Source organism: Lissotriton vulgaris, chromosome 1_1 (genome assembly GCF_964263255.1).
Source record: "Lissotriton vulgaris chromosome 1_1, aLisVul1.2, whole genome shotgun sequence".
Classification (NCBI taxonomy): Eukaryota; Metazoa; Chordata; class Amphibia; order Caudata; family Salamandridae; genus Lissotriton; species Lissotriton vulgaris.
In genome coordinates this window covers 1,959,986,457-1,960,014,221 of record NC_141685.1, presented here as the reverse complement: position 1 = coordinate 1,960,014,221, position 27,765 = coordinate 1,959,986,457, and the positions used below count along the sequence as shown (strand labels likewise).

The 27,765-nt window shown below is 44.7% G+C and overlaps 1 protein-coding gene across 1 annotated transcript in view; it reads right to left on the bottom strand.

The window, feature by feature from the left end:
* SUV39H2 (SUV39H2 histone lysine methyltransferase) overlaps positions 1-9,203 on the bottom strand; it is a 383,220-nt gene extending 374,017 nt beyond the window's left edge. The window contains exon 1 of the mRNA XM_086938536.1: positions 9,140-9,203. Within this exon, the coding sequence (XP_086794662.1) occupies positions 9,140-9,158 (19 nt within the window). The 5' untranslated portion in view covers positions 9,159-9,203. The remainder of the gene's footprint in view (positions 1-9,139) is intronic.
* Positions 9,204-27,765: the final 18,562 nt, after the last annotated feature.

Genomic DNA, 27,765 nt, shown 5'->3' with positions numbered 1-27,765 from the left:
TCTAACTTTGGCCAACCAGATTGCCATGCATAACTCAACACATGTACATAAACCTAAATTTATGCATGCAGATCCTGCTTGATCCAAATGTAACTGAAATATTAGGGGCTCCGTGTTACACTCGCACTATTCATTGTTGACATATGTTCCCAGGACGGAAATGCTCTGCACCACTAGTCTGTTGGTTCTCTATGCAAATTACCACCGAGATTTTAACTTTCTTCATTTTAATTAGTTATAACCATTTTAGTAAATACTACATTTTGAATGGTGATTTTTCCACCCTTTGTTCCAGCAGCCCTTAATGTGCCACACACTCTCTTCCTTTTTATTCACCTCAATCGGAGGTCTTTCTTCACTGTTCGGGTGCACACCGAAAACCGGATGACACTGCCGAGCAGGTATCCCAAGTGATGCCTGCGTGTCAATCCATTTTCTGGCAGTATTTAAACGCAGACGCTTAGAGCTGCAGTGTCATTTGACCCTTACACAAAACAGATTCACGCTGCTCTGGTCTTCACGCGGAGGATCGTCCCGCTGATGGAGTTATTCTGAATATCCCGGTAAGACTATGCCAGTTCCCTGCATTCCTTCCCATATACCCAGGGCCACCAGAACACTAAACCCGTTTCCTGTTTTTACAGTAGTATGTTGATCGTAACACTGTGGCAACTTCGCTGGCCATCCCGTAAGAATCTGTCTGCCTGGGAGCCTGCTGCTCCTTTTAAAGCCTGTTTTGCCACGTTGTTTTTTTTTTTAAGCTCGCCCTTGCCGCTCCACTTCCATTTATACGCAAATTAAAGTAGCTGCATTGCTCCCTTCAAAGCATGTTTTGCCGCATTGCTCCGTTTAAAGAGCGTCTCGTGCCAATGCACCTCCATTCATATGCTAATTTCGAACCTCATAGGTAAAAAAACAGTACCTATCGAAAGGGCATGAGAACATATTATTGCTCGCCACACCGTTTCTCGGGTAATGCAGCAAGCCTAGTAATTATTTTAAATACCTCTGGCTTTGTACAGTGCTGACTGCTCCTCTTGTCCTACAGCAATTTCTCACCCATCAAGGAAGTGTTGATTCAAACACAGTACATGGCCCAAACTCCACAGATTGCCGGCCTCCACTACTCACCATTGGAGTAAGTTTCCTCCCCAGTATGGCTATCCCTCACTCTAGCTTTACTCCGAGTCATTAGGAAAGATTTTCATAAGGCTCTAAAAGCAGCCAGGCGTGACTATATTGTGTCGTGCATCCATAACGCCGACCACTCCAGTAGAGAGGTTTTTTTAAGTAGTCCAAACTTTTTCAAACCCAAGGCGATAGAGACTGAAGGGATACCTTCCCTAGCTTGGTGTGAAAAAATGGCTAGTTATTTTGATAATAAAATCTTCAAGGTCTACGACTCCTTCTCGACTCCTGAGGCAACTGGGTAAGCGGATAGGTCCACGGTCGCGAGGGAGGTTCCTCTGCTGACTAACGACACGGATCTCGCCTCAGGATGCTTTAGCTGAAATCCAAAAATGCCATTCAGGCGCCCCAGATGATCCTTGCCCTCCCAAACTGTGGAATATGTTATCCCGCTTCCTGATGGACAGGCTACTTCACATATGGAACATCTCTCTGGACACGGGCATCTTTCCTGACAATTGGAAAAATGCGACACTTCTCCCCCTAAGAAAGAAACCAAATGGGGATCCGGGAGACCTTAGTAACCTCAGACCTATCTCTCTGCTTCCCGCTCCAGGAAAAATGCTGGAGAAGCTGGTCCAGCACCAACTGACCACTTTTATTGAGGAGAATGGCGCTTTGCACGACACACAATCTGGTTTCCGGGCGGGATTCATCACAGAGACCTCTCTCCTTGAAGTAGCAGAGTCGGTTTGATGGTCGTTGGTTTCAGGGGCATCAGTATTGCTGGTGCTCATGGATCTGTCCACGGCATTCGACACGGTCGACCACACCATTCTGGTCCAGAGACTACAATGGGTGGGCTTTGGTGGGAAAGTACTGACCTGGCTGACATCCTATCTGAGCGGTCGTACTCAGAGAGTTGCCCTTCAACCTTTTGAATAAAACAGCTATGGTGTGGTGTCCCCCAGGGCTCAGCACTGAGCCCATTACTATTCAATCTCTACCTAGCTCCACTGTTTTCCCCAATTGCCAACTGGGGTGTGAAAGCGATTTTCTACACTGATGACACCCAGTTGGTTTTTCCGTTTAGGGAGCGGACGGTAGATGCCTTCAAGAACTTCAAAGGCTGCATGCATGATATAGCACTGTGGATGAACTCAAATAAACTCAAACTTAATGCTGGGAAGACAGAGGTCTAGTTCTTCGGCAAGGGCCCAGTGCCAGATCCAGCTTTATGGTGGCCACCAGAAATGGGTCCACCACCATCCCCCGCCACAGGCATCCGAAATTTAGGGGCGAGATGGGAGGCAGACCTCTCTTTTTCAGCCCAAATACAGCAGGTCTCTGCAACTTGCTTTAGTAAATTAAAAATTGTCGGGAAAGTTTTACATTTCCTACCGGAAGACTGCCGCAAATCAGTAGTACATGCCACAGTTACATTTAGGCTAGATTACACAAATGGCCTATATCTGGGCCTTCCCAAATAATCATTTGCCGCCTTCAGATGATATAGAATGCGGCTGCGAGACTGGTCTGTCGTATACCATTCTGACACCATGTCTCTCCGCATCTACAGGAGCTCCATTGGCTTCCAGTGGAGAAAAGAATTAAATTTAAGGCCTTGACTTTGGCCTATCGGGCCCTTAATGGAAAATGCCCTGTGTCTCTATAAGCAAAATCGTGCGCTGCGATCAAACTCTTATAATCTGCTGCTCACCCCACGCTTTGCGAAAACACGCCTGGGCGGTAAAACATTCACAGTCAGAACAGCTTTACTGTGGAATGCCCTACCAGGGTCCCTGCGGCAGACTAAGTCCGAAACATTTTTTAGGAAGGCCTTGATGGTGTGGCTCTTTAGGGCCGACTAATATGGGTTGTTATACCGGAGCTCGTTTCTGGGCGCAAAAATTACCAGCAGCTTCAGCGCCGGGACACCCCTGTTTGGGGTAGCTGTTGCGCTTTATAAGCGTCAGTATTATTATTATTATTAGCCCAATCTGATTATTCGTTTTCTTTTCATCACAATCAGCACCCGGCTTGGTCCCATTGTGAGTATGTCTCTCTTTCTTTCACCACGTGTGGCACACACCTTTTGCACGTCTGCGCAATAGAACTACAAGGTAATTAATAGAGGGTCGAAACGTCGTCGACACAAAAAGAAAGCAAACCGTTACACAGCGCATATATTATATAGGGGTGCTGTTATCACTGTGCATACTTGTTAATGGTCGACTTGTTTTGAAATTTGTAAACCTTAAAAAAACTGTCACAACTTTCACTATTGTTATAGGTTCCTGCGTTCACTTGGGACACAACGCACATATATGGGTTTCTTTTTATCTTTCCTATGTACTTATTCCTTTTTGTGTTTGAAATATAAAGATATAACTGTCAAATACTGGTACATCGGTATACGTGGTTTCTTCCTCCCCCGACCTCAACCCAGTCCCTCATTTTACGATTTTGCACACTATTTTCAATATTGATTTTATTAGTCCACAGGAACCACTGTTTTCCTTTATAAATACTTAACCTGGTTCCTTAGTGATTAGGGTCCCCCTGTTCTGTTCCCGTAAACATAGGATGCAAGGTAGTGTGTGCCCAGTTGAGGCTTGGTTGAAGCTCAAAGAGGTAGGGGGAGCCAGGTAATGTGTTTTTGTCATGCAGATGGGAACAAGGTAATAGCTTCATAACTGCTGGCAGTAATTAGAAAAGTGTTGATCTGTATGAGAGAGAACCTAATGGAATTTGTTACCCATTTCTTTAGGATTGGTGTGGCATTTGAAGTTAACAGATTTGGTTACTCAATAAAGGAAGTCATGAGGTTGGGTAGAAGGTCTGCCTGTTGGTGTTACATCAGGGACATTGAAGGGTTGTAATGAGATTATTGTTTTACCATGTTTCCTCTTTGATTGCAGGTTGTGCTGCAGTACCGAGTATTACGGTTTTCTACATTTGAATTGTTGCCCATTCTTTTGTTAAATGGGCAGAAAGCAAGAGGAGCTGTGGTGATGTACGTACGTCTAGAATACTGTTCTGTCATGGAACCCGAACCTCTCGGGAATTCCTAGACAGGCAGTTATCTCTGGGCCCCGGTTATGACAGACTGTTTCTACTTTGCTGCCACCTATAAATCATTTAAACTACTGAAAGTGTTCCTCATTGCTTCAGTAATGTGGCGACGATTGGGCAAGGAATTGAACTCATCATCGATACAAGAAGAAAAGAGGAAAGAGATTTAACTCCAAGGATCCACGTAAGCACGAAACAGGGGCCAGAGTACGTGTGACCTTTTAAACGCTGTCGTGAAGGTGAGATTTTGACATTTTATTATTTCCGATTTTAATAAAAAGACGGAAAAGAAAAACGAGCGCTGTAGCACGAAACTAGATTCTACAGATCGCTAAAACTGAATCCTGCACGAGCTCCGATGCACAAAACAAGATTATTAAATTAAAATCCTGCGCCCGTGTGAGAGCGTTATTCTACAGATCGCTACAACTGAATCCTGCGAGCTCCAATGCGCAAAACAGGATCATTAATTCAAAATTCTGCACGCGTGTGAGAGCGTGTCTGCCGGACTAAAGCCGCGAGGCGGTAAAAAAGAAAGCCGCAGAGCACAAGACAGAGTCACTAACTCAACGCACGTGTGTCTGTCTAATTAAAGGACAGTTAAAGAACAACGCGATCGCATCTTTCACTAAAATAAAAAATATAAAGGAGCTGCGCTTTCAAGCTCGAATTGGGGAAAAGTACCTGTGTGCAGACGAACATTCTCTCCTATGTCGTGAGGCATCATGGGATGAAAATGGCATTAAAAGTGAAAAAGGACTTTATTCCCCACTTAAACATTTCCATTGATATAGAAAGAAGACTTTAAAAGGAAGAGAAGAAAGTGAAATTAGTCACAGTCATTTAAAAAAAAAAAAAGGAGGAATAATTTTACCAGTTTTCAGCGATTTGAACGCTTTATCATAAAATTTATATAAACAAGTACAAATTACCGCGATTTGCACGCATCATAAAATTTATATAAACAAGTGCAAATTACAGCGATTCGCACGCTTTATCATAAAATGTATACAACCAAGTGCAAATTCACAGTGATTTGCACGCTTTATCATAAAATGTATATAACCAAGTGCAAATTACAGCGATTAGCACGCTTGAGAAGATTATTTGTGCAAACTTCAATGAGTTGCACGTTTATTTACAAAATTTGTGCAACATAGCACAAATTACAACATTTTGCATTTTTATATATTTTTTTTCTCTGCATCCAACTCAACATGCAAAGCATTCAAGCTTCAGCTCCATTCGTACTAGATCCTGGAGTACCACTTTTAGAGTGGAATTTATGGCTAAGATCATTTAAAGCGTACCTAGGGGGTATTGATGCTCAGAAATTCAAACCTGAAAGACGCAAAAGCCTCATGTTTTATCATCTTGGTGTCGAAGGTCAAAATATCTATGATTACCTACCTGAACATGTCCCTGCAGAAGATGAGAATTTGGATGAATTTTAGACTGCATTTGGTCAACTAGACAAATATTTATCGAAAACAAAAAATATGATTGTACATAGATATAAATGCTTCACGAGAACTCAGTAACCAAATGAAAGTATGCGTTAAAAATGTTAGCATCTAAATGTGCATTAGATAATTTTACTGCAGAACTAATACGTGACCAATTAGTGGCAAGATGTTACTAAAAAAAATACAAGAAAGGTTGCTTGCATGCAAAAACCCAACTTTGGACAAATCTATAGATATAGCTAAAGGTATTGAGGGTTCTTCTATTGAAGCAAAATTACTTGAAGAATCATTGGCTACATCTTCAATTTATGGTGCAGTTGTCAATAAACCTACCACTACAAAAAAAATTCAAGGCAATACTAAATCTAAACCTTTCAATAGACCCAATTTTCCCACTGATCAATCATAACAATAAAATATCTCATATGGTTGGAAAGGACATGGTATGGTCCTAAAAAATCCACACCAACACGTTGCCACACTCTTTCTGGACAAACAGTGGGAAATTCAACTGCTCCTTCAGTTTTCAGAACTTTATCACTAACTTTACACTTTCCACAATCACGTACATAAAGATCTATTTCATAATCCATTTTAGGCCACCAAAAATTCTCTCTCACTTTTCTTTTTGTGGATGTGGAACCTAGATGACCAGAGTGTGCCAATTCAATTATATGTTTGTGGAAACATGTGGGAGGAATTAGTTTGTCACCACGTATTAATTTGATACATTCTAATGACAGTTCATCAGATACTTTCCAAAAAGCTTGTAATTTATCAGGTAAACTTCTTTCTTTTGGCCAACCAGATGTAACCATTTGTATGACATCTCTTAGTGGGACGTCATTGTGAAGTTCTTGCCCCCAATCATCCTCATCTTTACAAATGTTGGAATCGCCAATGTAGGCAATGAAACATTCTTCTATTTCTGACTCCCAATCAAACTCATCGCTATCACTAATTGGGAGTCTAGAAAGACAGTCTACTCTAGAATTCTTTCCGCCTGGAATGTATTCTAGGGTGAAGGAGAATTCTAGTAACCTTGCAGAAAGTCTAGCTATTCGAGCAGTAGTGCGCCTTAACTTCTTTCCTGATAAAATGTCCACCAAAGGACGATGATCATTACTTAGAGTGAAAGGTCTTCCCCAGAGATAGGTTCTAAATTTCTCAACACTCCATACGCCTGCTAAAAGTTCTTTTTCAATAACAGAATATTTACGTTCTGGAGTGCGTAGAGTTCTGGAGGCAAAACCTATAGTTGTTTCAAGATTCATATTGAATTGGCTCAAAACTGCTTCTAACCCATATTCGGAAGCATCTACAGTAACAAAAGTTTCTCTCACTTCTACAAAAGACTGTAGTGCAGGTGCTGAAGTAATGTCTTATTTGATATTTTCAAAAGTATTTTCCCCTTTCTTTAGTAGAACCTTAAAACATTTCGGTAATAGTAGCAATGTTTCGCATACATTTCACATTAAACTCACGTCATGCTAAGAAAGGTAACAATTGCTCTGGATTTTACAGAGCAGGTGCATCAACAATACTTTTTACCAGACTAGGTTTAGATTTTACACCTTGCTCAGAAAACACATGTCCTAGATACTCAATTTCTCTTGCTTTAAACGTACATTTGTCTCCGACACCTCTTTTTTCTAAGGTTTCTAAAATATTATTCAGTGCAAGATCATGTTCATTTTCTTCTACAGCGAATATCAATATATCATCTTGAAAAATTGCAACGTGATCATAACCAGTAAACTTTCTGACATAAGTCTTTGGAAGACTGACCAAATTAAAGCAGTTCCACCCATCAAAGTGAAAAGCAGTGAATGAGTACTTAGGCCAAAGGAGAAAGACACGGGAGACAGAACACCTACAACCAATGAAAAGGAGGAAACGTAAAGTGACAAGCACACACACCAATAAGAAATGAAGGCTGGATGTAGGTCTCTTTTTAAGATATATTAACTACAATCAGTGCTTTAAATGGGCCGGTACTCACCAATACTGAGTAACAGCACTTCTTATATGTAGCAATAAAAATGTCAAGATAACTCTGATGATTAATGTTCCTGCTGTACAGAAATCTTCTGTCTAGTGGCAGTTTCGACTCATGATAAAGTAGCGGAGAGGGCTAATTTGGCTGCTGCAAAGTACGAGTGCCATGCATATCATTGAACTGGATTTTATGTTGGTAGCTTCGCGAGTTTCTGTTTTTGACAGATTCTTTGATACTTGCAGTTCATAAGTTACAACCCTAATATAGCACAGTCTAATACGAACGGACATCGAAGCGCTGCATGCAGACTGCATGGGATAGCTTGGAATGTTATGTTTTCCCTAGTCTATCATTATCTTAATGTTGCTAAAAAAAATTCATTTGAGTAGAAATACAACCTTATTAGTAAAGTAGTAACGTAGTAAATTCTAAATCCTGAGTTTGTTTCCCCAGACCAAACATTAAAATACACTGCCTACTAGTATTAATGACATGGGACTCCTACACCTTCTAATCCTCATGGTCTTATGCACAATTTCCAATATACTGATTCACACGTGCATGATTCATTGGCTCTGTATAATGTGTGTGAAGTGAAGTGCTCTGAGACTACACTGGTAGTAGCGCTATAAAACATAATAATGCATTTTAGAGAGACGACGGGACCTGGAGGAGCGTGGCGGTGAGGGAATCAATCTATAGAGGAGTCCATTTTCGGAGGGGAAGGCAACAACATTGATTTCACTGGGCAGTACCAGCACTAAGGCCGCCCTAATAATACATAGGAGATACGGATACATGTGAAGTTATTGGGGGGGGGGGGGGGGGGGAGGAAGGGTGAATTGTATGAAACTTCATTTTTAACGTTTTAATTTCCCAAGAAAGACAATAATAGCGTTTCCCGAATTTTCTTTTTTTTTTAACGGACCTTCCGTATAGATTTAACCTCGTTTGTTCCACGCAAAGAAATAAGCAAAAAACTCACGCAAAGACACATATTTACCTAGTCTGACATCACGCGGCAAACAAAGCAAATAACAAAAGCCCCCATGAGGATTAATTCTCACCTGCCTCCATGGGTTTGTTTTAACTAGGCAACAGGTGTTCCTACATTTTTTGAAACACGTTAAACTTTCCACTCCGGACAACGCAGGGCACAGGAGTGAGAGTCAAGACCCACCCGCCCCTGCACCTTCAGTCCACAGTCTTTATTTGTGACATCACTAATAGATCCAATCACTATGTAAGACAACCGGTCGCAACCCAACTGGTTTGTAGGAAGTCTATAGGTGGAGTTAGCCAGGTGCCGCTCAACAGGCGTGCGCGCTGCATGGTACCGGGCGCAGGCAACGAGGTCTTCGAAGCTCGAACAAACACACATGCGAAGAAGCGCACATCGTTTTTAGAAGAGAACATACAGACCTCCAAAGCGCAAGCGCAACACAGATATGCTAAAACAAACAAGTCTCACCTCTTAATTTCTCAGCCATCTTGCAGAGTCCGTTACTACTATTGCATCACACGCTCCGCCCACTGAAGGAGGTGCCCAGCCCAGCCCATTATAGTTTGCACCCTTACACACGCGTTATTTGCATGTCTGACTCGGTGTCCGCACCTTGAATCAGAGACAACAAGAGGACTTCACCGTGGTAGGCGAAAAGAAATAGGTTTAATATAGAGTCTGCATTACGGGGCATATTTACTCCCCAAACCCGTCATTAGATGGTCACTGCTCAAACTTTAAACTGTAACATGAATCAAAATTACGACAGAAGACGTTGCATATAACGACTAGCTCATTTTTCGTATTTTCCTGCTTGTGAACAAACGTAATTTACTCATCATTACACTAATTATTTTTAGGGGCAGATGTACAAGCCCCTTCCGACACATTTGCAGTACTGTTACATCACTTTTTGTGACGCATCGGCTGCATAAACAATGCGCCATGTTGCGGCCAATTTACAACGTAAAACATCTAGGGCAATGCGTCACCTTGTAAAGCCCTGCCCCACATTATACCTGTGTCAGGTATAATGTATGTAGGGTGGGCGTTCCCACACAAAAAAGCCATGGAAAAACTGAAGCAGGGAAACTTACAACATTTCACTGCATCACTCTACATCTTCACTGCGTCAAAATCCTTACGCCTGCTCAGACCAGGCGTAAGGAATGACGCAGGGCTTTTTGAATGGGACTCACCTATCTGTTGTGGCACATTTCTGGATTTGCGTCACTTTCATTAGCAACTCCAGCAATGCGTCACTTTTGGGCCGAATTTCAGACGCATCTGTCAATCCTTGCACCATTGAGTGCCGTATTGTAAATATGGCGCGTCCATGAAGGCGCAGGGAAACTGACGTATCTGTACGATGCATCAGTTTCTTATAAATCTGCCCCTATTTATTTAAACAAGCAGCATGTTTTAATTGCACATCTACTCTTCCAATTACAGAGCCCTGGCCTCAAATCTACCTCATCTACACTCACATTCAGACGGCCGTCTGGGGTTTACTAGCACTAGAACTGTAAGTATCACAAGGGAGTTTTGTCAGCAATTAGCGCGGGGATACACAGCTGTGCAGCCATGCGCTTTACAAAACGCTTTATTATTATTAATATTATTATTACTGCTGGTCAGGGGCGCAACTAAACCCAAACTTCGGGGGCGGGAGGGGGGCTGGCTAACACTCCCTGTCAGGGCTGGCCCTAGCACTGGTCGCACACGGTGCAACAGTCTTTTTTGGCGCCCCTCCCCCACTTCCTCCTCCTCCATGAATTCCTTCACTACCACTCACCAATAATGCACCTCATCTCTCTATAGCACTTTTCTGACAAACATTTCATTTTTTTTTATAGCCCTACTCATAGTTTACTCACACTCAGTTCTGTGGTCTGCATGGTACACGTTCTTTGTAGCAGGCACATTTATTTTATTTATGCAATTTTATATAGCGATTTTCCGCATTACGAGATGGTCTAAAGCCTCCAGACAGTTTCAGTTTATTCGACAGGTAGAGAGGAGTGGAGGAGTGCAAGGCTTTGTGGGTGATACAGGCAGTCTTGTAGATAGCTCTAGCCTCGATTGGAAGCCAGCGAAGGGTGCATAACAACGGTGTGATGTGGTCGCATCTTTTTGCCCCACAAATGAAACGGGCTGCTGAGTGGAGGACAGATTTGAGGGGGGACAGGCGGGATTTGGGGAGGCCAGTAAGAATTGCAGTAGTCCAGTCTGGAGAGGACCAGCGATTGCACCAGTGTTTTAAGGTCTTGTTCAGGGAAAAAGCGACGAATTCCCCAAAGAAGGCGCAGTTGGTATTGTGCAGATTTTGCAATGGAGTTGATGTGGGCATCAGATTGGTAACGAGGGCACTCGGGCAATGCCAGAGGGGCCGGTGTCCAGTTCAAGCTGTGGGCTGCTTTTCTGAGCACCCTGGGGGGCCGATTTGGGCTGTTTCTGCCTTGTTCAATACCTCCAGCGGCCCAGTGGGTGCCTGAGTGGCCTTTCTGGAGGCAGATGGGCGTCCATTACCTCCCTCTTATCAACGGAAGAGGTGCCACTCCTTTCCTCTCGATGGGCCGGCCCATATATATATGTATATTGAGCAGTGCAGGGGGCCTGAGCAAAAGTGGCCTCACTTGTTTTCAGGTGTTTCACCAGTGTAAACTAATCTGTGCATTTTTTTAAACACCCTCCCACCCCCTTTTTTTAAATAAAATTTCACTGAAGCAGTGTTTTGCAACGCAATATGGAAATGTGGACCACTTTTTTTTAGCCTGCCCGGGCCGATTTTTAATCCCAATCCAACCCTGGCAGTAGTGCCCATGTGAGTGAAAGATGCAACAGTGTGAGAGTAGGGTAAGAGGAGTGACTGCAGGGTGAGGTGACCATGTTATTTTTGGGTGCAGATGTAAGTGCAGAGTGGGACGAATGAATGCATGGTTGGTGATGGGCTTGTTTGAGTGAGATTGCAGATTGAGCAGTGAAGGGGACAGGTGAGTGAAATGTCACATGAGTGCAGGGTGAGTAGTGTGCTTGTGTGACTGCACGGTGAGGTACAGGGTGAACAGCACAAGTGCATTGTGAGTGCAGAGTGAGCGGGCGAATGGTGTGAGTGCATTGTGATCAGTGTGAGTGCATTGTGATCGCTGTGAGTGCAGGATGAGCATGAAAGTGAGGGCGAGAATGAGGAGTGAGTTGTGTGAATGCAGAGTGCATTCCCAGACACAAGTAACTAAGCATGTTATTGACGGCAGCGTAGTTTTTCAGATACAATTTAAACTATTGCAGCATTAATCAGGTATCGAGGGTGGAAATAAACAATGTGCTGATCCTGCAACAAACTTCCAGTCTTATGATTAGGGTTGCCAGCGTATCATTTTGATGTCCCAGACAGTAAAAAAATAAACAGTCACCTAAAGCCATATTTTAACACCATCACTGCTTGAGATCTTCCCCTCCTGTGCCGAGGGTCAATGTTAATGGGTGTGTTCATCACGGAACGGTTCCGTCATGAGCACAGCGCGACCGATGCTCATGACGGAACCGTTCCGTCATGAGCATCGAAGGGGTTAAGCACTTATCTGAGCATACTTCGAACAGCAAATATAAATGGAAAGCACTTTTGTAAAATTTTTATTTTGAGTAGAAACAAGAAAACAAAAGAAAAGCTGCGGAGGTGCCACACATTTCCCCACACAGGGGGCACAATCAGGAATCAAAGAGCAGCGGTATCCTACGGTAGCAGAAGCATATTGAGTCCGAAATCGATCAATCAAAGTTGTAAAGCAGTAAAGCAATAATTCCGGTGAGCCTGTCAACGGGCATTGTGCGATACATAGAGCTAAATATAATCACTGTCTGGCCCACGATCCTTCATATCCAGATTGAACAAGCTATGGACCCGGCTACGGGCACCTCAACAAACCCAAGAACCAGGAGAGTAAACTCCCCCCCCCCTCACCCCCCTCCCCCAGGGTGGTGACTCCATACATACCCAACTCACATACTATCATTCAAACTAGACTTGAAAGAGGTGTAGTGACCGCAAGGATGCAGGACATACAGCCGAAGGTAAACCCTTATAGAGGTAGGTAACCAAGGGTCCCCACTGAAACTGAAAGTTCTTGAAATTGCAGAGGAAGATGTCCGCCATTCTTTCCATGCTTAGTAGCCTCCAAAGTCGTGCGTGCCACAAGGAGATTGCCGTTGCCTCTTTCTTTTTCCAAGCAGCGGCCAATGTAAGCTTGGCAGCTCCAAGACATAGCCACAAAATCTTTTTGTCTGCACGTGTCTGATACTCAAGGCCGGGCTCACGCAGGCCCAACAAGACATAGGCCATAGAATCCTCTAAGGGGTAGCTAAGTACGTCCCTGATGTGCGAGAGAATTTCCTCCCAGTATGGCCGGATTACCGGGCAATCCCACCAGATGTGGCGGAAGTCCCCGAGAAACCCACATCCCCTCCAGCATTTGTCAGAGGTGGCCGGGTATATGCGGTGGAGCCTGGTTGGGCATAGATACCATTGCATGAACGTCTTGAGATGGGCTTCCCTCAAATGCAGGGAATGGTTAAACGCTGTCAGATCCCGCCATAACGCCGACCAATCTATATCGGAGATATCTCTCCCCAACATCTCTTCCCACTGCCCCATGTAGCGAGGCCGAGGCGCCACCGCCGAGTTAAGCAAGAGTTGGTATAGGAAGGAGATGACTCCCTTCATGGCAGAGGTCCGCAGTATGAAGGCCTCGAAGGGCGACAGAGGTCTCGTAGCCACCTCCAACACCCCAGGCGACGTGGCCCAGTGAAGCAGCTGGACATGACGATATTGTTCCGACTGGGGGACCCCGTAGTCCCTCATACAGTTAGCAAAGGTGAGGGGTACCCGGCCATGAAACAAATAGGTCAGAGCTCTGCAACCACCCTCTCTCCAAACATCAAAAGCCCCCTCTCGAATCGCCGGCGGGAAGGCCGGGTTGAAGTGCAAAGGCGTGAATGGCGAGGGGAACGTGGTCCAGCGTTCGTCCGTGGCCAATGTGTCCCAGACCTTCAGCGTGGTACCCGTTGGGGTACTAATGTAGGCGTTCAAAGGACGGTCCCTCTTTGGCTTCCAAGCCAAGTCCCAGACCGATCTGCCAGCCACGCTCCGATTCATATGCAACCAATGTTTTTCTGATGTTTGTTGCGACCACTCCACTAGCACCCTCAGTTGCGCTGCTTTATAATAGAGCTGCAGGTCAGGAAGTCCCACTCCGCCCTCGGACTTCGGCCGACGCAAGACCGCAAAGGAAAAGCGCGCCCGACCCCCTTGCCATACAAATTGCAATATCTGAGTCTTGAGACGCCGAAAATAGTCGTTGTCTAGCGGAATAGGCAGTGCTTGAAATAACTACAGATATTTAGGTAGAAGAACCATCTTAATAGCATGGATTCTGCCCAGCCATGACAAGAATTTAGGTTTCCACCTATCCAATTCGGCTCGGATCTTCGCTAGCAAGGGCGGAAAGTTAGCTGAGAACAGTTTACCCACTGTCGGAGTCAGATGGACCCCTAGGTAGACAATCGAGCCAGTGGCCCAGGCTAAAGGCGTCAAGGGCCGCACGCGGTCCACCTCCGCCTGTGAAAGAGTAAGATTCAGGATATACGACTTGCTATAGTTGACCTTGAAGCCAGCCACCTCTTTATAACGCATCAGGACCTCCCTGATACATGGCAGCGAGTGTTCCGGGTCCGCTGCAGAGAATAAGATGTCGTCCGCGAAGAGCGTAATTTTATGTTGCTCTCCTGTGAACGGAAGGCCCCGGATCCCCTCATGTTCCCGCACCGCCACTGCCAGTGGCTCGATGCTCAACGCGAACAAGAGGGGGGAGAGGGGGCAGCCCTGCCTAGTGCCGCGTGAGTGCGGGAAGAACGCTGACATATGGCCATTCACCGCTACCCGAGACCTGTGGCTGCAAAAATTTGCCCTCACCATGGTGATAAACTTCTCCGAAAAACCGAAGGCCGACATCGTATTAAACAAGAATCCCCAGTCCACACGATCGAATGCTTTTTCGGCATCCAGGCCCACGAGGACCGCCGGGATGCGGAACCTTTCTGCTTTTTCAATTAAGTGAATCACCCTTCGCGTGTTATCGTGAGTCTGGCGCCCCTTGATGAATCCGGATTGGTCAGGGTGTATGATCGCTGGCATCAGATCCTGCAGCCTATGCGCCAAGATCGCCGAGTATAGTTTAGCGTCTATGTTGAGAAGCGCTATGGGGCGGAATGAAGCACACTGGGCGAGGTCCTTCCCTGGTTTAGGCAAAACCGTTATCACCGCCTCCGCCAAGGAGCCAGCTGAAAAGCCAGACACGGCAATGTCATTAAAAAGGGATACTAAGAACTAACTCCCCATTCTGTCCTATGGGGATCAGGTAGCCTTGCAATAGGGAAAAACGAAATTGGCCGTAATTCACTCTCAGGGCATGCCACACACACCAGGGCATGTCCTACCTTTCAAATACACTGCACACTGCCCACAGCGGTACCTTGGTCCTACCTTAGGGGTGGCTGACATGTAAGAAAAGGGAAGGTGAGGGACTGGCAAGTGTGTGCACTGGCCAAGTCGACATGGCAGTTACAACCTGAGCGCAGACTCCGCAATGGCAGGTCTGAGGTACCTTTTCCGGGCTACTTTTATGGGTGGCACAATCAGTGCTGCAGGTCCACTAGTAGCATTTGATTTACAGGCCCTGGCACACTCAGTGCACTTTACCAGGGACTAACAAGTAAATCAACTATCCATTCATGGAAACACCAATCCATAACACAATTTACAACAGGAACACTTGCACTTTACCACTGATCAGCAGTGAGAAAAGTGCACGGAAACACTACGCCAGCAAAAACAGAGTCAAAACCGGGAGGTCAGAAAGCAAAAACTCAGGGGAAACACGCCAAAAGATGCCAATTTCTAACAAATGTCCCCTCCAGCTGAAAGTAGAGAGAACTACCCACCCTCTTGGGAGTTCTCTTCACTAAGGCGATGAACCTGGACAGACCATCTGCATTGGCGTGTTCTGTGCCAGGACAGTGTTCCACCATAAAATCCATTCCCTTTAGGGAGATAGACCACGTCAAAAGTTTTGGATTCTACCCCTCTTTTGCATGTACCATCTGAGGGTCCTGTGGTCTGTCTGAACCCGGAAGTGAGTCCCAAACAGGTATGGTCTCAGCTTCTTTAGTGCCCAGACCACAGTGAAAGCTTCCCTTTCTATGGCACTCAACCTCTGTTCCCTGGGGAGTAATCTCTGGCTAAGGAAGACTACAGGCTGGTCTAGGCCCTCCTCATTCAGTTGTGACAGCACCGCTCCCACTCCATGCTCTGAAGCGTCAGTCTGCACGACAAATTCCTTGGAGAAGATGGGTGCCTTCAGCCTTCAGGGCATCAAAAGCCTTCTGGCAGGACTCAGTCCAGATCTCCTTCTTGGGCTGCTTCCTATTAGTCAGCTCTGTTAAGGGTGCAACAAACAATGTTGCCATACCAGTTAACAAACCTCCTGTAGTACCTGGTGAGTCCTAAGAAGACTCCCACATCTGTCTGGATCTTGGGGGGCTCCCATGCCAGAATGGTGTCAATCTTGGGTTGTAGGGGTGCCACCTGGCCGCTTCCTACCTGGTGTCCCAAGTACACCACTGAACCCTGCCCGATATGGCACTTACTGGCCATGATCGTGAGGCCTTCCCTCTGCAGCATCTTCAACACTTCACTGAGGGGTTGCAAGTGTTCTTCCCAGCTGGAACTGTTGTAGATGATTCTGGGACTCTAGTAAATATTCCCGATGTCATGCCCTTATGTGGTTATATCAATTCATATCCTTATATAGGCATAAGAATCATACCCATATTAAGACATAGCCAATGCAGTCCAAATACGGCAAGGCTACTCCCATAGACTCCTAGAAAGCACAACGCGTTCTTAAACAAACCAAGCCTCCAGCAGCCCGGGAATATCCCCTGCTTCTGTATTGATTTGTCCTAGAACTCCTGGAGTCCTGAAAGAACTGCGAGTTCTTAGTGACGTCTTATGTCCAACCTTACGTCAAACTCGGCACCTTCCAGGTATAAATATACCAGCATCTGCCTTAAGCAACACACGGTGGTTTGGAGCAGATAGGCTATCTACTTGCCCGACGCCCTGCTGATACGCGTGCCGAAGGAAGCCGACCCTCCCACTGACGCACTGAGAGAGACGCTGTCTTTTCTCCTGCAGAGAAATCCGGGAGATCGAGTCCTGATAAAGAGACCTCCTTCATTCTAAAAACAAGGTACGGAGCTGATTAGACCCTTAGAGAATTCTTGATTCAGATTCTTGGCAAAAACGATAACTCATCTACTCCTTCCCTGTACTAGGCTTAGGTTAGGTACACTGGGGTAGGCGTATCTTAGAAACACCAGTTGAGTACGTTTAGTCATTATTTTATCATTGTATGTATTTTATCCATTTTAAGTATTTTATGGCTTAGAAACCATATAAATGCTTTTACAGTATTATTTCATAATACTCATTTTACTGTACGCACTTTACTTTATGTCAAGTATTGCAACTGTGGTCATTCACTTCTCTTGCATGAGATAGAAGACTGCTCAATAAATAACCTTTGTATTGAAAACGCCTGTCTCTCTATTTCTCTGCACTCCTGGTGAAACGAAGCATGCACGATTAACTGAGTGAAATAGCTATCTATTGTTTCCGCGACTCTGGAGATATACTCCTTATTCTGGGGGAGCAAAGTTGTCATGTTTGTGCGGTTGTCAGAAACTAATCCCTTCTTGTCTATTCAGGAAAGTTAGCAACTTCTTGTTTACTCGAGAAAGTTTCCAGTGACCTCTGAGCTAGCGGGCATTTCATAATTAAGTCTAACATATTCGATAGAGACCTAGTCGACCTCAGTCCTACGTCTACACTGTTGTTTATGTTATTCCAATGCGCAGAGCCTATTGGGACTATAGGAACTACACTACAGAACTGAACACTGCAATGTCAACCAGGTAGGTGGCCCTGAAATCCTCCAGCACAGCCAACACATGGTTGACCAACCTCGGAAAGGTGGCAGGGGCATTCTTCAACCCAAAGGGCATCACCCGGAACTAGTAATGTCCTTCTGGGGTTGAAAATGCTGATCTTTCCTTGGCCCCATCGGTTAGGACAATCTGCCAGTACCCAGACGTTAAATCAAACGCGATGAGGAACTTGGCAGCTCCCAACCGATCAATGAGCTCATCAGCTCTGGGGTGTGCGTCACTCCTGGTGATCACATTGAGCCCACGGTAGTCCACACAAAACTGCAGTTCTGGAGTATAGAAACAAAGTGGTCCTTGATATCACTCAAAACACAATTAATGTAAGTCTTATTGTTAACATAAACAGATTAGATCTGTGCCTGAGGAGATGTATAGTTTGCAGACGGCAATATTAATTGCAACAAACCCAACACATATTGATCAAAAGCCAGACGTAATTGATTTCACTTTTATATCACAAGTTTATTTACATAATCCTAAAATAAGTGATCAAGAAAAACTGCGAGATGCCGTAGACAGAAAGGGGAAATTAAAGGGGTGCTCAAGTGAATTGAGAGGAAAATGAGTTCAAAGGGCAGAGTTAAAATTATTCAGTACAACTAAAACCCACAGTTTTTCAGTTGAACAAGCAAAGGCCTACCCATACATTTGAATATACATCAATTATAACAAACACAATGGGGGGAGAGGGAAATGGAGGAAAAAAGGTGTAGGCCTTAGGTAGGGGGGATAGCCGCCGACGTTTCGACCCTGGCGCAAAAAAGGGCAGTTTCAAGGCCTCTGCTGCGGGTCTTCTTCAGGACAGGGATGGAGGGGAGTGGGGGGGCGGGTACCGGGGTCTGGACCAAAGAACCTAAAATTAATTAGTTTAAATTAGATTTACTATTCCAATCCACATTTTGTTGTAAATGAATTCACATGAATAGTGTTGGGTACATTACCAAAGGTAACACGAAGGGGTCACGTCAATATAATTTGGACGGGCCAACTGAAAAGGACAAGAAACAAACTCAGTGCCCATCTCCAAAAACACTGTTGTCTAATGTCCAAAACACCAATTGGCAGTATGATTTAGAGATGATGACTCACCTAATATAGATGTGAAAAGAAATCCAAACGGAAGAAGGGATGATTACTCCAGATGAAATTAATACATATCTAAGTACAAAAAAAGGGGGGGGGGGAGAAACGATGTAATTTCCCAAGACGCCGAATGTTCAATTAACTAAATCAATCCAGCAAATGAAATAGAAAATCACTCACCCACGCCTAGAGCCACAGACGTCTGGGCGGAATTGCAGTCAAATTGGAAGGGGAGGGTAGAGGGTCGACCCCACACGAAGCACCAAGGCTGATGATTTTAGCAGTCCTATTTTTAAAAACGGGGGGGGGAGTTCGAGGGTCGGGGTCTGGACACACATTCACCCGGTGGTTACCTTAGTCGAAGTGGACCATCCGGTGAATTCAAATCCGCGTTCTTAGAGTGAAGACGGACCGCGTCACAGCAGCATTTACAAAAAACCAGGGGGTCACGTGCGGTCACGTGGTATCCCGCACTATCACGGACTGTGTTTTAACACTGGATGTGTGACGATAGAAAGGGGGCTGCATTCTAACACTAGATGATAGAAAGAGGGCTACATTCGTAATGCCCAGCAGTCCGCGAGTAGCAGATCGTCCACCCGTTTAAAATTAAACTGGGTTAGTCAGTGTCGCACAGTAATGGCGAGAGTGCGTAATTAAATTAAAGATTGGCTTAAAGATTGCAAGGCAAGTCTGATTCCAAAATCAATGCAAGACAGTACCAATGAATATCCCGAACTTGACATTGTCAAGACACAATTCCTTCATTGTTTGTGTCCCATAGTACAATACATGATACAAAAAAAGTGTCATACAGTATATACAAGAAGATGTTTGCTAATCAACACCTAATAGAAACAAAATTGTTCAAGACTGTTCATATCTCCAGCCCAAATCAATAGACAGTCGTCTATGTAACGGCCCCAGTATATGATGAATTCACTCCATTGTACGCCACCTGGGCCCCAGATCCACTCCTCCTCGAACCTGCCCATGAACAGGTTCGCATATGAAGGAGAGAACCTGGAACCCATGGCAACACCCTGTTTCTGTCTGTACCAGGTACTCTCAAATAGAAATACGTTGTTCTGTAGTATAAGATCCATCATCTTGATCAGCATTTCAGTGTGAGCCCACTGGGATGCTGGTCTTCTGTTGAGGAATTTCCTAGCGGCCATAAGACCTAGATCTGTCCTGATGTTTATATACAGAGAGGTGACATCTAGACTGGCCATAATCATGCCATCCTCCCATGGGACATCCGAAATAATGCTTAAGATATGCTTTGTATCCTTAATGTATGCTGGCAGATTACGCACTAGTGGTTGTAGAAAGTTATCCACGTACTGTGACAATCTCTCAGTGGGGCCCCCTATGCTGGATATGATAGGTCTTCCTGGTGGTGATTGGGCGTTTTTATGTATCTTAGGAAGTGTGTAGATACAAGGGAACCTTGGTTTGTCTACTTTTAAATATGCGAATTCTTCCCTGCTAATAAGACCTTCACGCCACCATTTTTCAAGGTGAGTATTAATATTGGCCTTAGTGGTCCTATTGGATTTTCTGTAAGTTTTTGATTATAGGCTTCTGTATTCATTACAACGATGTTACCACCCTTGTCCGCCTGGTAACATCGTTTTAATGAATAGAGAAGCCTATAATGCAGAAATACAAGCACAATTGACAGATAGGATTTGCTATGAAAAACTTACAGAAAATCCAATAGGACCACTAAAGGCCAATATTAATACTCACCTTGAAAAATGGTTTCCCCTCCTTATGTATAACAACAATCGTCGCATGTCGCTGATCCCGGGGGAGAGAACCACGTTCACGAGACTCTAAAAACATATCTCTCAAATAGGGAGCTATCTTGTCGGGCCGCAACTTGTATAGCTCTATCGGTAGCCCGTTAGGACCCATGGCCTTACCAGACCGCAAGGAGCGGCTCACATGTGCTACCTCATCAGCGGTTATTGCGCTGTCCATTTGCTCTCTATCTACATCTGAAAGACTCGGCAAAGCAATGTCACGTAGCAACAAATGAGTCATCCTCCGGCCTGTCCGACACGGGGGAGTACACTGTCCGAAAATGATCAGCCAAGCACTCAACAATCTCTACCGGGTCCGAGACCTGCATACCACTCACCATCTCAATATCAGGCACAACACAACTAGCTCTGTCCCTCTTGTCCAACCATGCTATCAGTTTACCTGCTTTATCTCCCACGTCTTATAGACGACCCTGTTGCTCTCGACTCATGGCCTTAGCTGCATCCGTAACCAACGCCCTATATTCCAACTGGTTTAATCGCAACGTATGTGTCTTCGCTCGGGTAACCTCCTGTTTCAGGTCTAACTCCGGGTCTGCTATTTCAGTCTCAAACTTCACTACTGCCTCATCTCTATGTTTCTTAACACCCGCAAGGACAGGGCTTGGCCACGAAGAACTGTTTTAAAGGCCTCCCAAAGCGACACAGCGGAAGAAACAGAGCCCTCATTCTCTGAAAAATATAGATCAAGTGACTTTATCCAATCGTGACGAGTTTTAGGATTGCGGAGTTACCACGGGTTGATCGGGGTCACCCGCCCCTCGGTCCCCGAAGACAATTCAATTCGAAGCCACAAAGGAGAGTGATCGGAAATTCCCCGAGCCATATGTTTAACCTCAGCGACAAAAGGCGCCTGTGCAGCAGGCACCAAGACGTGATCAATCCTCGAGAGGCTACCATGGGCACCAGAGTGGAATGTGTATTGCCGCTGAGAGGGGTGCAACAGTCTCCAGCAGTCTACCAGACCTAAAGTATCAATGAAATCATGAAGCCAGTACTGCGCCCCCTTGAGGTCCCTAGGTGTGTGTCTATCAGAGATACCAGATACAACCGCATTAAAATCACCACCCAGTAGTAATGATCCCTCGGGGAGAGCAAGGAGAACCCGCCCCAAGTCTGCAAAGGTAGTGGACTGTAGGCCGGGAGGGACATACACGGAGACCAGGGAAATGGTCCTGCCCTCCCAACGACCAGTAAGAACGACATAGAGCCCTCTATCATCGAGGACTGTTGTATCAACTTCCAACGGGAGAGAGTTCTTAATAAGAATACCCACCCCTAGGGAGCCCGAGGAGAACCCTGCGTGGGCGACTAAACGATACCCCTTCCTATTCATAGCATAGCATGCATTTCCTATCAAGTGAGTCTCCTGAAGTAGGACCACATCTGGGTAGTGACGTTTTAATAGCTGCAGCACTACCCCATGCTTTATCCTATCACCCAACCCATTCACATTCCAGCTCATAAGCCTCAACCCCCTACCCCCCCATCCCATACGAGGAAGAAAATCCAACCCCAAGAAGAATCCAGCGCTTCAATCAGAAAGTCTTGCAATACTTTGCCTTGCAGAAAACAAAACTGGAGAACCAACAAAACACCCCTCTCCCCCACTAACAGCCCATTACAAACCCCCCACCCTGCACCCCTGCATAAGACTAGAAAGCCACCCCAACTTGCAGTGTGCCTGTCGCCCCAACATCTAAACTAAGCTACAGAAAGTCAAGCAGAGGAGGAAAACGACCCCCGATAGCCCCGCAACCCCCCGAAATGCCACACAGGGTCATATTACACAGTTAATGCACCAGAGTTCGAAACCTCCAGAAGACCCCAGGAACCAGTCAATGATAGGGCTTATTCCTGGTCCATCGATCCGCCCTCTGCACCACCGCTCTGCCCGTCCTGCAGATGATGAGTCGGTAGAGTATCCAGCCAGTCGGCCACCACGTCTGTCGAAAAAATAAGTCCGCTCTGCATGTTTAATGCGCAACTTGGCCGGAAACAGCATGGCGTACTTGAGGCCCATCTCACGAAGTCTCCTTTTTACCCCAAGACAACCAAGTCTCTGTTTCTGAACAGTTTGGGTAAAGTCTGGATAAAAACTGATGGTAGTGTTCTCAAACTTTATGGGACCGCCTGCCCGCGAAGCCTGCAGGATAGCGTCTCTATCACAGAAGTTGAAAATCTGTGCTATCATAGGCCGTGGTAGGGCACCCGTCTTGGGTTTTCCACCCGGAACCCTGTGAGCTCGTTCCACGGTGAAAAAATTACTCAGTTCCTTGGGTGCAAGGTGATTCATGATCAGGTTCTCCACGAAGAGATCAGCTGCCGGATCCTCCGCCTTCTCCGGAACCCCGATTATACGGAGGTTGTTCCGCCTAGACCTTCCTTCAAAATCCTCCAGACGACGCGCAAGGAGGCCATTGGAGGCCCTCAAATTGCGAACCTCCGTCTGTATCTCAACGACGTCGTCCGTCAGACCAGAAGTCTTAATGTCTAACGATTTAACCTTTTCGTTGGTTTTCGTTAGGTCCGTGCGGATCAGATTCACATCAATCGCCACTGTGTCGAGTTTGTGGGCGAGAGTCTCCATTTGTTTCCCAAGGGACGATCTGAACCCATCGATGGCGGCCATGACGTCTTGCAGGGTAGGCTCCGCCGCTGAGGTCAGTGGATCTCTCGTTCCCTCTAGCGACCTACCCGGTCCACTGGGCGACACCTTAGCCTGGGCATAGCGGTCCATGATGTTGGTTTGGGTATAGCCACCCTGCTGAGTGGTCTTAGACCTCTGTTTGTCCCCCTCCGGCTTCCCCGCCATTGTGGAAGGCAGTAAGTGTGATTCCAAACTGGCGTGGGGGGATAAAAGCGCAATCAAGCGGCTGAGTGGTAGGCCATGCGCCGGCAGCAATCGACATTGGTCAACTCGAGACAGTCAGACAGAGTAGAAAGATGGAGGTCTTAAAGGTTCCTCCAGCGGAATCAGCCAGAAAAGACGGCTCAAGCGTCTCTTCTAAGGCAGGTCCATCCGTGAAATACACACACTCGAGTACCAAACCAGACCGTCTCCTTCAGCGAGAGGGAGGCACTCACAGTATCAGGTCCATCCAGTAGGCAAAAGCGAAAGTGAAAGTGGACCGGACCGGTCGTCCCCGCCACCTCAGGCCGATGTTGTTCAACTACATCTCGAGCACCATGCCAGCTCCACCGCCGGGCATCACGGAGGCGCATGCCGCAATCTTCCAATCGTCACAACTCCGGTTCCTGGGGTCCGATCTGGATTCTGGTTGCAGTTTTTGCCTCCCCAGTGATGTCCTCAACTCAGGCCACCATTCACACCCTCTTCTTCTGTAAGTTCTATAGAGAACATAGAAAGATCTGGCTCATACCGTTATTAAGATATGTTCGGATAAGAAGATGTCGTCTGGCCCTGCTATTCTTACAATCACTGAGCGAGGAGTGGATGGTGAAAGTTATTGTAAAATTCCTGAAATGTATTTTCCGCCATCGATTGAACCTGTAGTCTGACTTCTGATAAATATGAATTAATAGAGTAAATCGGGACCGATATCTCTGTAAATACTTTTAAATAATTTTAAATATTTATAATGTATTTGTTCTTTTTATATGTAAAATTCTGTACTAAGTGTCAGTATTTCGTTTTAAAACTGATCATGAATTGTAAATGTTTTTATGTAATTGCTTTTATGGTTTTTTACCTGCTAAAAACCGAATAAAGAAATACTTGACTTTGCCTCCCCAGTGGTTCGTCTTCACGAAGACATATATAAAAGTCAGGATAGTCTGCAGGATATATGCGGGAGGTTATGAGGGTCTCGCCTATCTGGGCATTTTAATTGACAAAAAGTCTTGCTGGCAACAAGCAATCTCGGCTAGGAAGCTGGTATTCCTTAGAGCCACCACGGCTTTGGGGACCTTTGCCCAAAAGCTGGGCCCACCCCAAGAAATGATTAAAATATATCAGGCGAAATGCCTCACCGTAGCAACATACGGTGCTGGTGTTTGGGGCCATGTTGCTGTAATTTTCTGAAAGATCTGAATTTAGCATCCTATTTTTCTCACCCAACAAGCATCGTAGGAATATCAAGGAAAAACCTAAAAACTCTGTTTATCCCACCCCCGAGAGCTACGATTAACCCAGGAAATTAGTAAAATTTCAAATAGCCAGATCTTAGCCATTCAGACCTCTTTTGAGGTGCAATCATACTTGCAGCACAATCTTAATGGCTACGAGAAATACCTATTGACCCGGTTCCGTTTTAACATCTATTATCGTTTGATAACATTCCCGAAACGGAACGACTGGTCTAATAATCTTCCATTGTGTCCATGCAATGAAATTTCAGAACAATCTTCACTGCACGTAGTATTTTTCTGCAGCTTTTACGTGTTCCCACGAAGGAGGTGGATTATACCCTTGCTGAAACTCATGGGCCTGCGATCTTGTCGTCCGGCTTTCCTTGCTTTACAATGCCTAGATACTGAACTCTGTGCTAAATCAATTGCTTGTTTTTTAAAGGCTTGTATTAAATATTGTAAGAATTATGATTAACTCGAGACGCACTAGCACTTTTGTGAATTTTACAACCGCACGAAATATTAACTTTTATGTACTGTTTAAATTTCTGCACTTAGAATTGATTCCGTCTTTTTTATTGTTTTATATTAGGCAATGTTTTTATTATGTGCTTTTATGGTTGTCTAGAAAAGTATGGAAACCGAATAAAGATTATTGATGATGATGCTATACAGAGGGCAAAGAACATGCTGCGATGGCCCTAGATTTTTTGAAGACAGGGAAAATATGCCTCCATAGAATAAATACAGATTATAATAACAAATGTATTGATTCCAGTGAATGTGAACATAACTTCCTAATTTTGGGAGGTTGAGGACTAAAAGGGGGAACTGATCCTGTATTTCCTGGAAGTGTGTGGGAATAAAGCTTATCATAAGCTACCTGCCAGGTGGTATGAGAGTTGCTATTTTGGAATTGTTTTTCCAAAGATCTATCATGTACAGATAATCACTGGAAGCAATGAAAATGAGCTAGTTTTTCAGAAATTATAGGGGACATTTTCAGTGCATTGATACCTTCAGTGGGAGTTGTACTAAATTCACATAGCATCTGTTAATTGTCAACAGTAATTGATTGTCTTTCTACTGATAATGCTGTAGGCTTCTTGATGATTAATACAGAAATGGTTGCAATTAGGTCTATGGTTTTGCAAAATTGACTTGCGCTTGATGTAATCTTAGCTAAAGAGGGCGGAGTCTGTAAAATGTTGAAGGCGCAACATTGTTGCACCTATGTTCCAGATAAAAGCACAGAAATTAAAGGATATATAAAGAATATTACAAAAATACAAGAAGAATTGAAACCACTGGAAGTCGATAATGTATGGGAACAACTAACAAAAAGTATTTCTTCAGTAGGGAATTGGTTTTCCAATATAGGGAAAAGTTTCCTAGAACACCTAGTTTTCCCTATAGTAGGTATAGCAATAATAGTATTGTCAATAATAATATGGTGTAAGTGTTGTACTTATAAACTGAGGAGAAGATAATATGAGATAAATGGAAAGGGAAGCACAAGAAATTATGAAGAGATTCAGTTGGAGGAAATGAAAGGCAGGTTATATGAGCAAATGAAAGGATTAAAGAACAAAGATGAGAACAAGAGTGGAAAAAAGGAAAGAAATTGAAAAATGCTAAAGTTGGCATCTGATAAGGGATGGGTAATTTTGTGATGGCTTTAAAATGCCACTAGAGAGGAGGTTGATGGAGCAAGGACTTGTAAAAAATAGACTTGCTTGGAAGCAATCTTCTCACGTAACCACTAACCCTGTCCTGAACTTGTATTGTGGAAATAACATGCATTACACAATATTTATGAACTAGAATGAAGCTTGCCTATGTCTCTTATTAACCAGTAACTCGAGTGTGATTCTAAAATCGCCGCTAACCAAAATTCTTTAGTGCGCATGCGTCTACCGCATCTACGTAGTATGACGTATCTTTCGCTTGGAGGGAACTTTCTGCACTTGCTCAGTAATTAAAAAAATGGCTGCTTGAAACTCACATACTTGCCACCTGCTTGCTGAAAAACGAAACCCAGCTCTTCTACTAAAGCAGGAAGAGTAATAATAAGTAAAGGGGATTAGAATAGAGATAGGTGGCATACAGTAAAATCATTTATTTTTGATGTTAACATTTGTCTTTTTGACTCTTTCAATAGTGCTTGTTATGGGCCTAAAACATGAACCACAATCTATTCCCTCTCGTTCTACCACACATGCTTAGTGCGACTAAGTTGGAAGACGCAATGTCAACTTCAAACTCGTCCAAGGTTCCTCAATGGAAACATTCATGGGAACCGGAACAACAGTCCACTGAAATGGATGAGAACTACAGTTTTTTTCTCTAATATATGACCATTACATTGTGAATATGGGTGGGAATAAAGATTGATGTATAAAACTTAAGGGGTAGGATTTTTAAACAAAGAGCGGAACGAAAATAATGGGAAATAAGCATGGTGTAATGATCACCTCCCTGTGCCTGTCCAATCGGAGTTAGAATTTTCAAAAGTTTGAAACATAAATGGGTGGTACCAGCATACAGAAAGGTATAATTGAGGTAACATTAGTTAGTTTAGCTTGAGACCGGGATACGGTCCGAGAGCACAAGTAGTTCCAGACAGGGATGCTGAAGTCCAGACTGGGATGCTGTCGGAGTGACGAGTGATGCTGAAGAAGAATCGAATTACAGAGCCAATTATCTTAAGCAAATTAATTTAGAAGAAGATTGTGGAAGAATCTCGAGGAGGAAGAGAGTGTCAGAGAGGGTTGCTACACAAGCGTCGGTTATAGAGAGGTCGTCTGTCCTGTCCTGATTCCTCTCCTAATTCCTGCACTGAAGCCTTTGTTCACCAGACCTTTCCTGGGGGACCCTTTCAAAATCCTAGGCCAGGGAGTTGGTTTCCATACCATTCTTGATAATTATAACTATATCTGTGTATGCGCTTATGTTCTTTTTTCTCTATCCTCTCCCTTTCATGCAGTGTCATGGCAAAGTATAAATGAATGCATCTTGATTGAT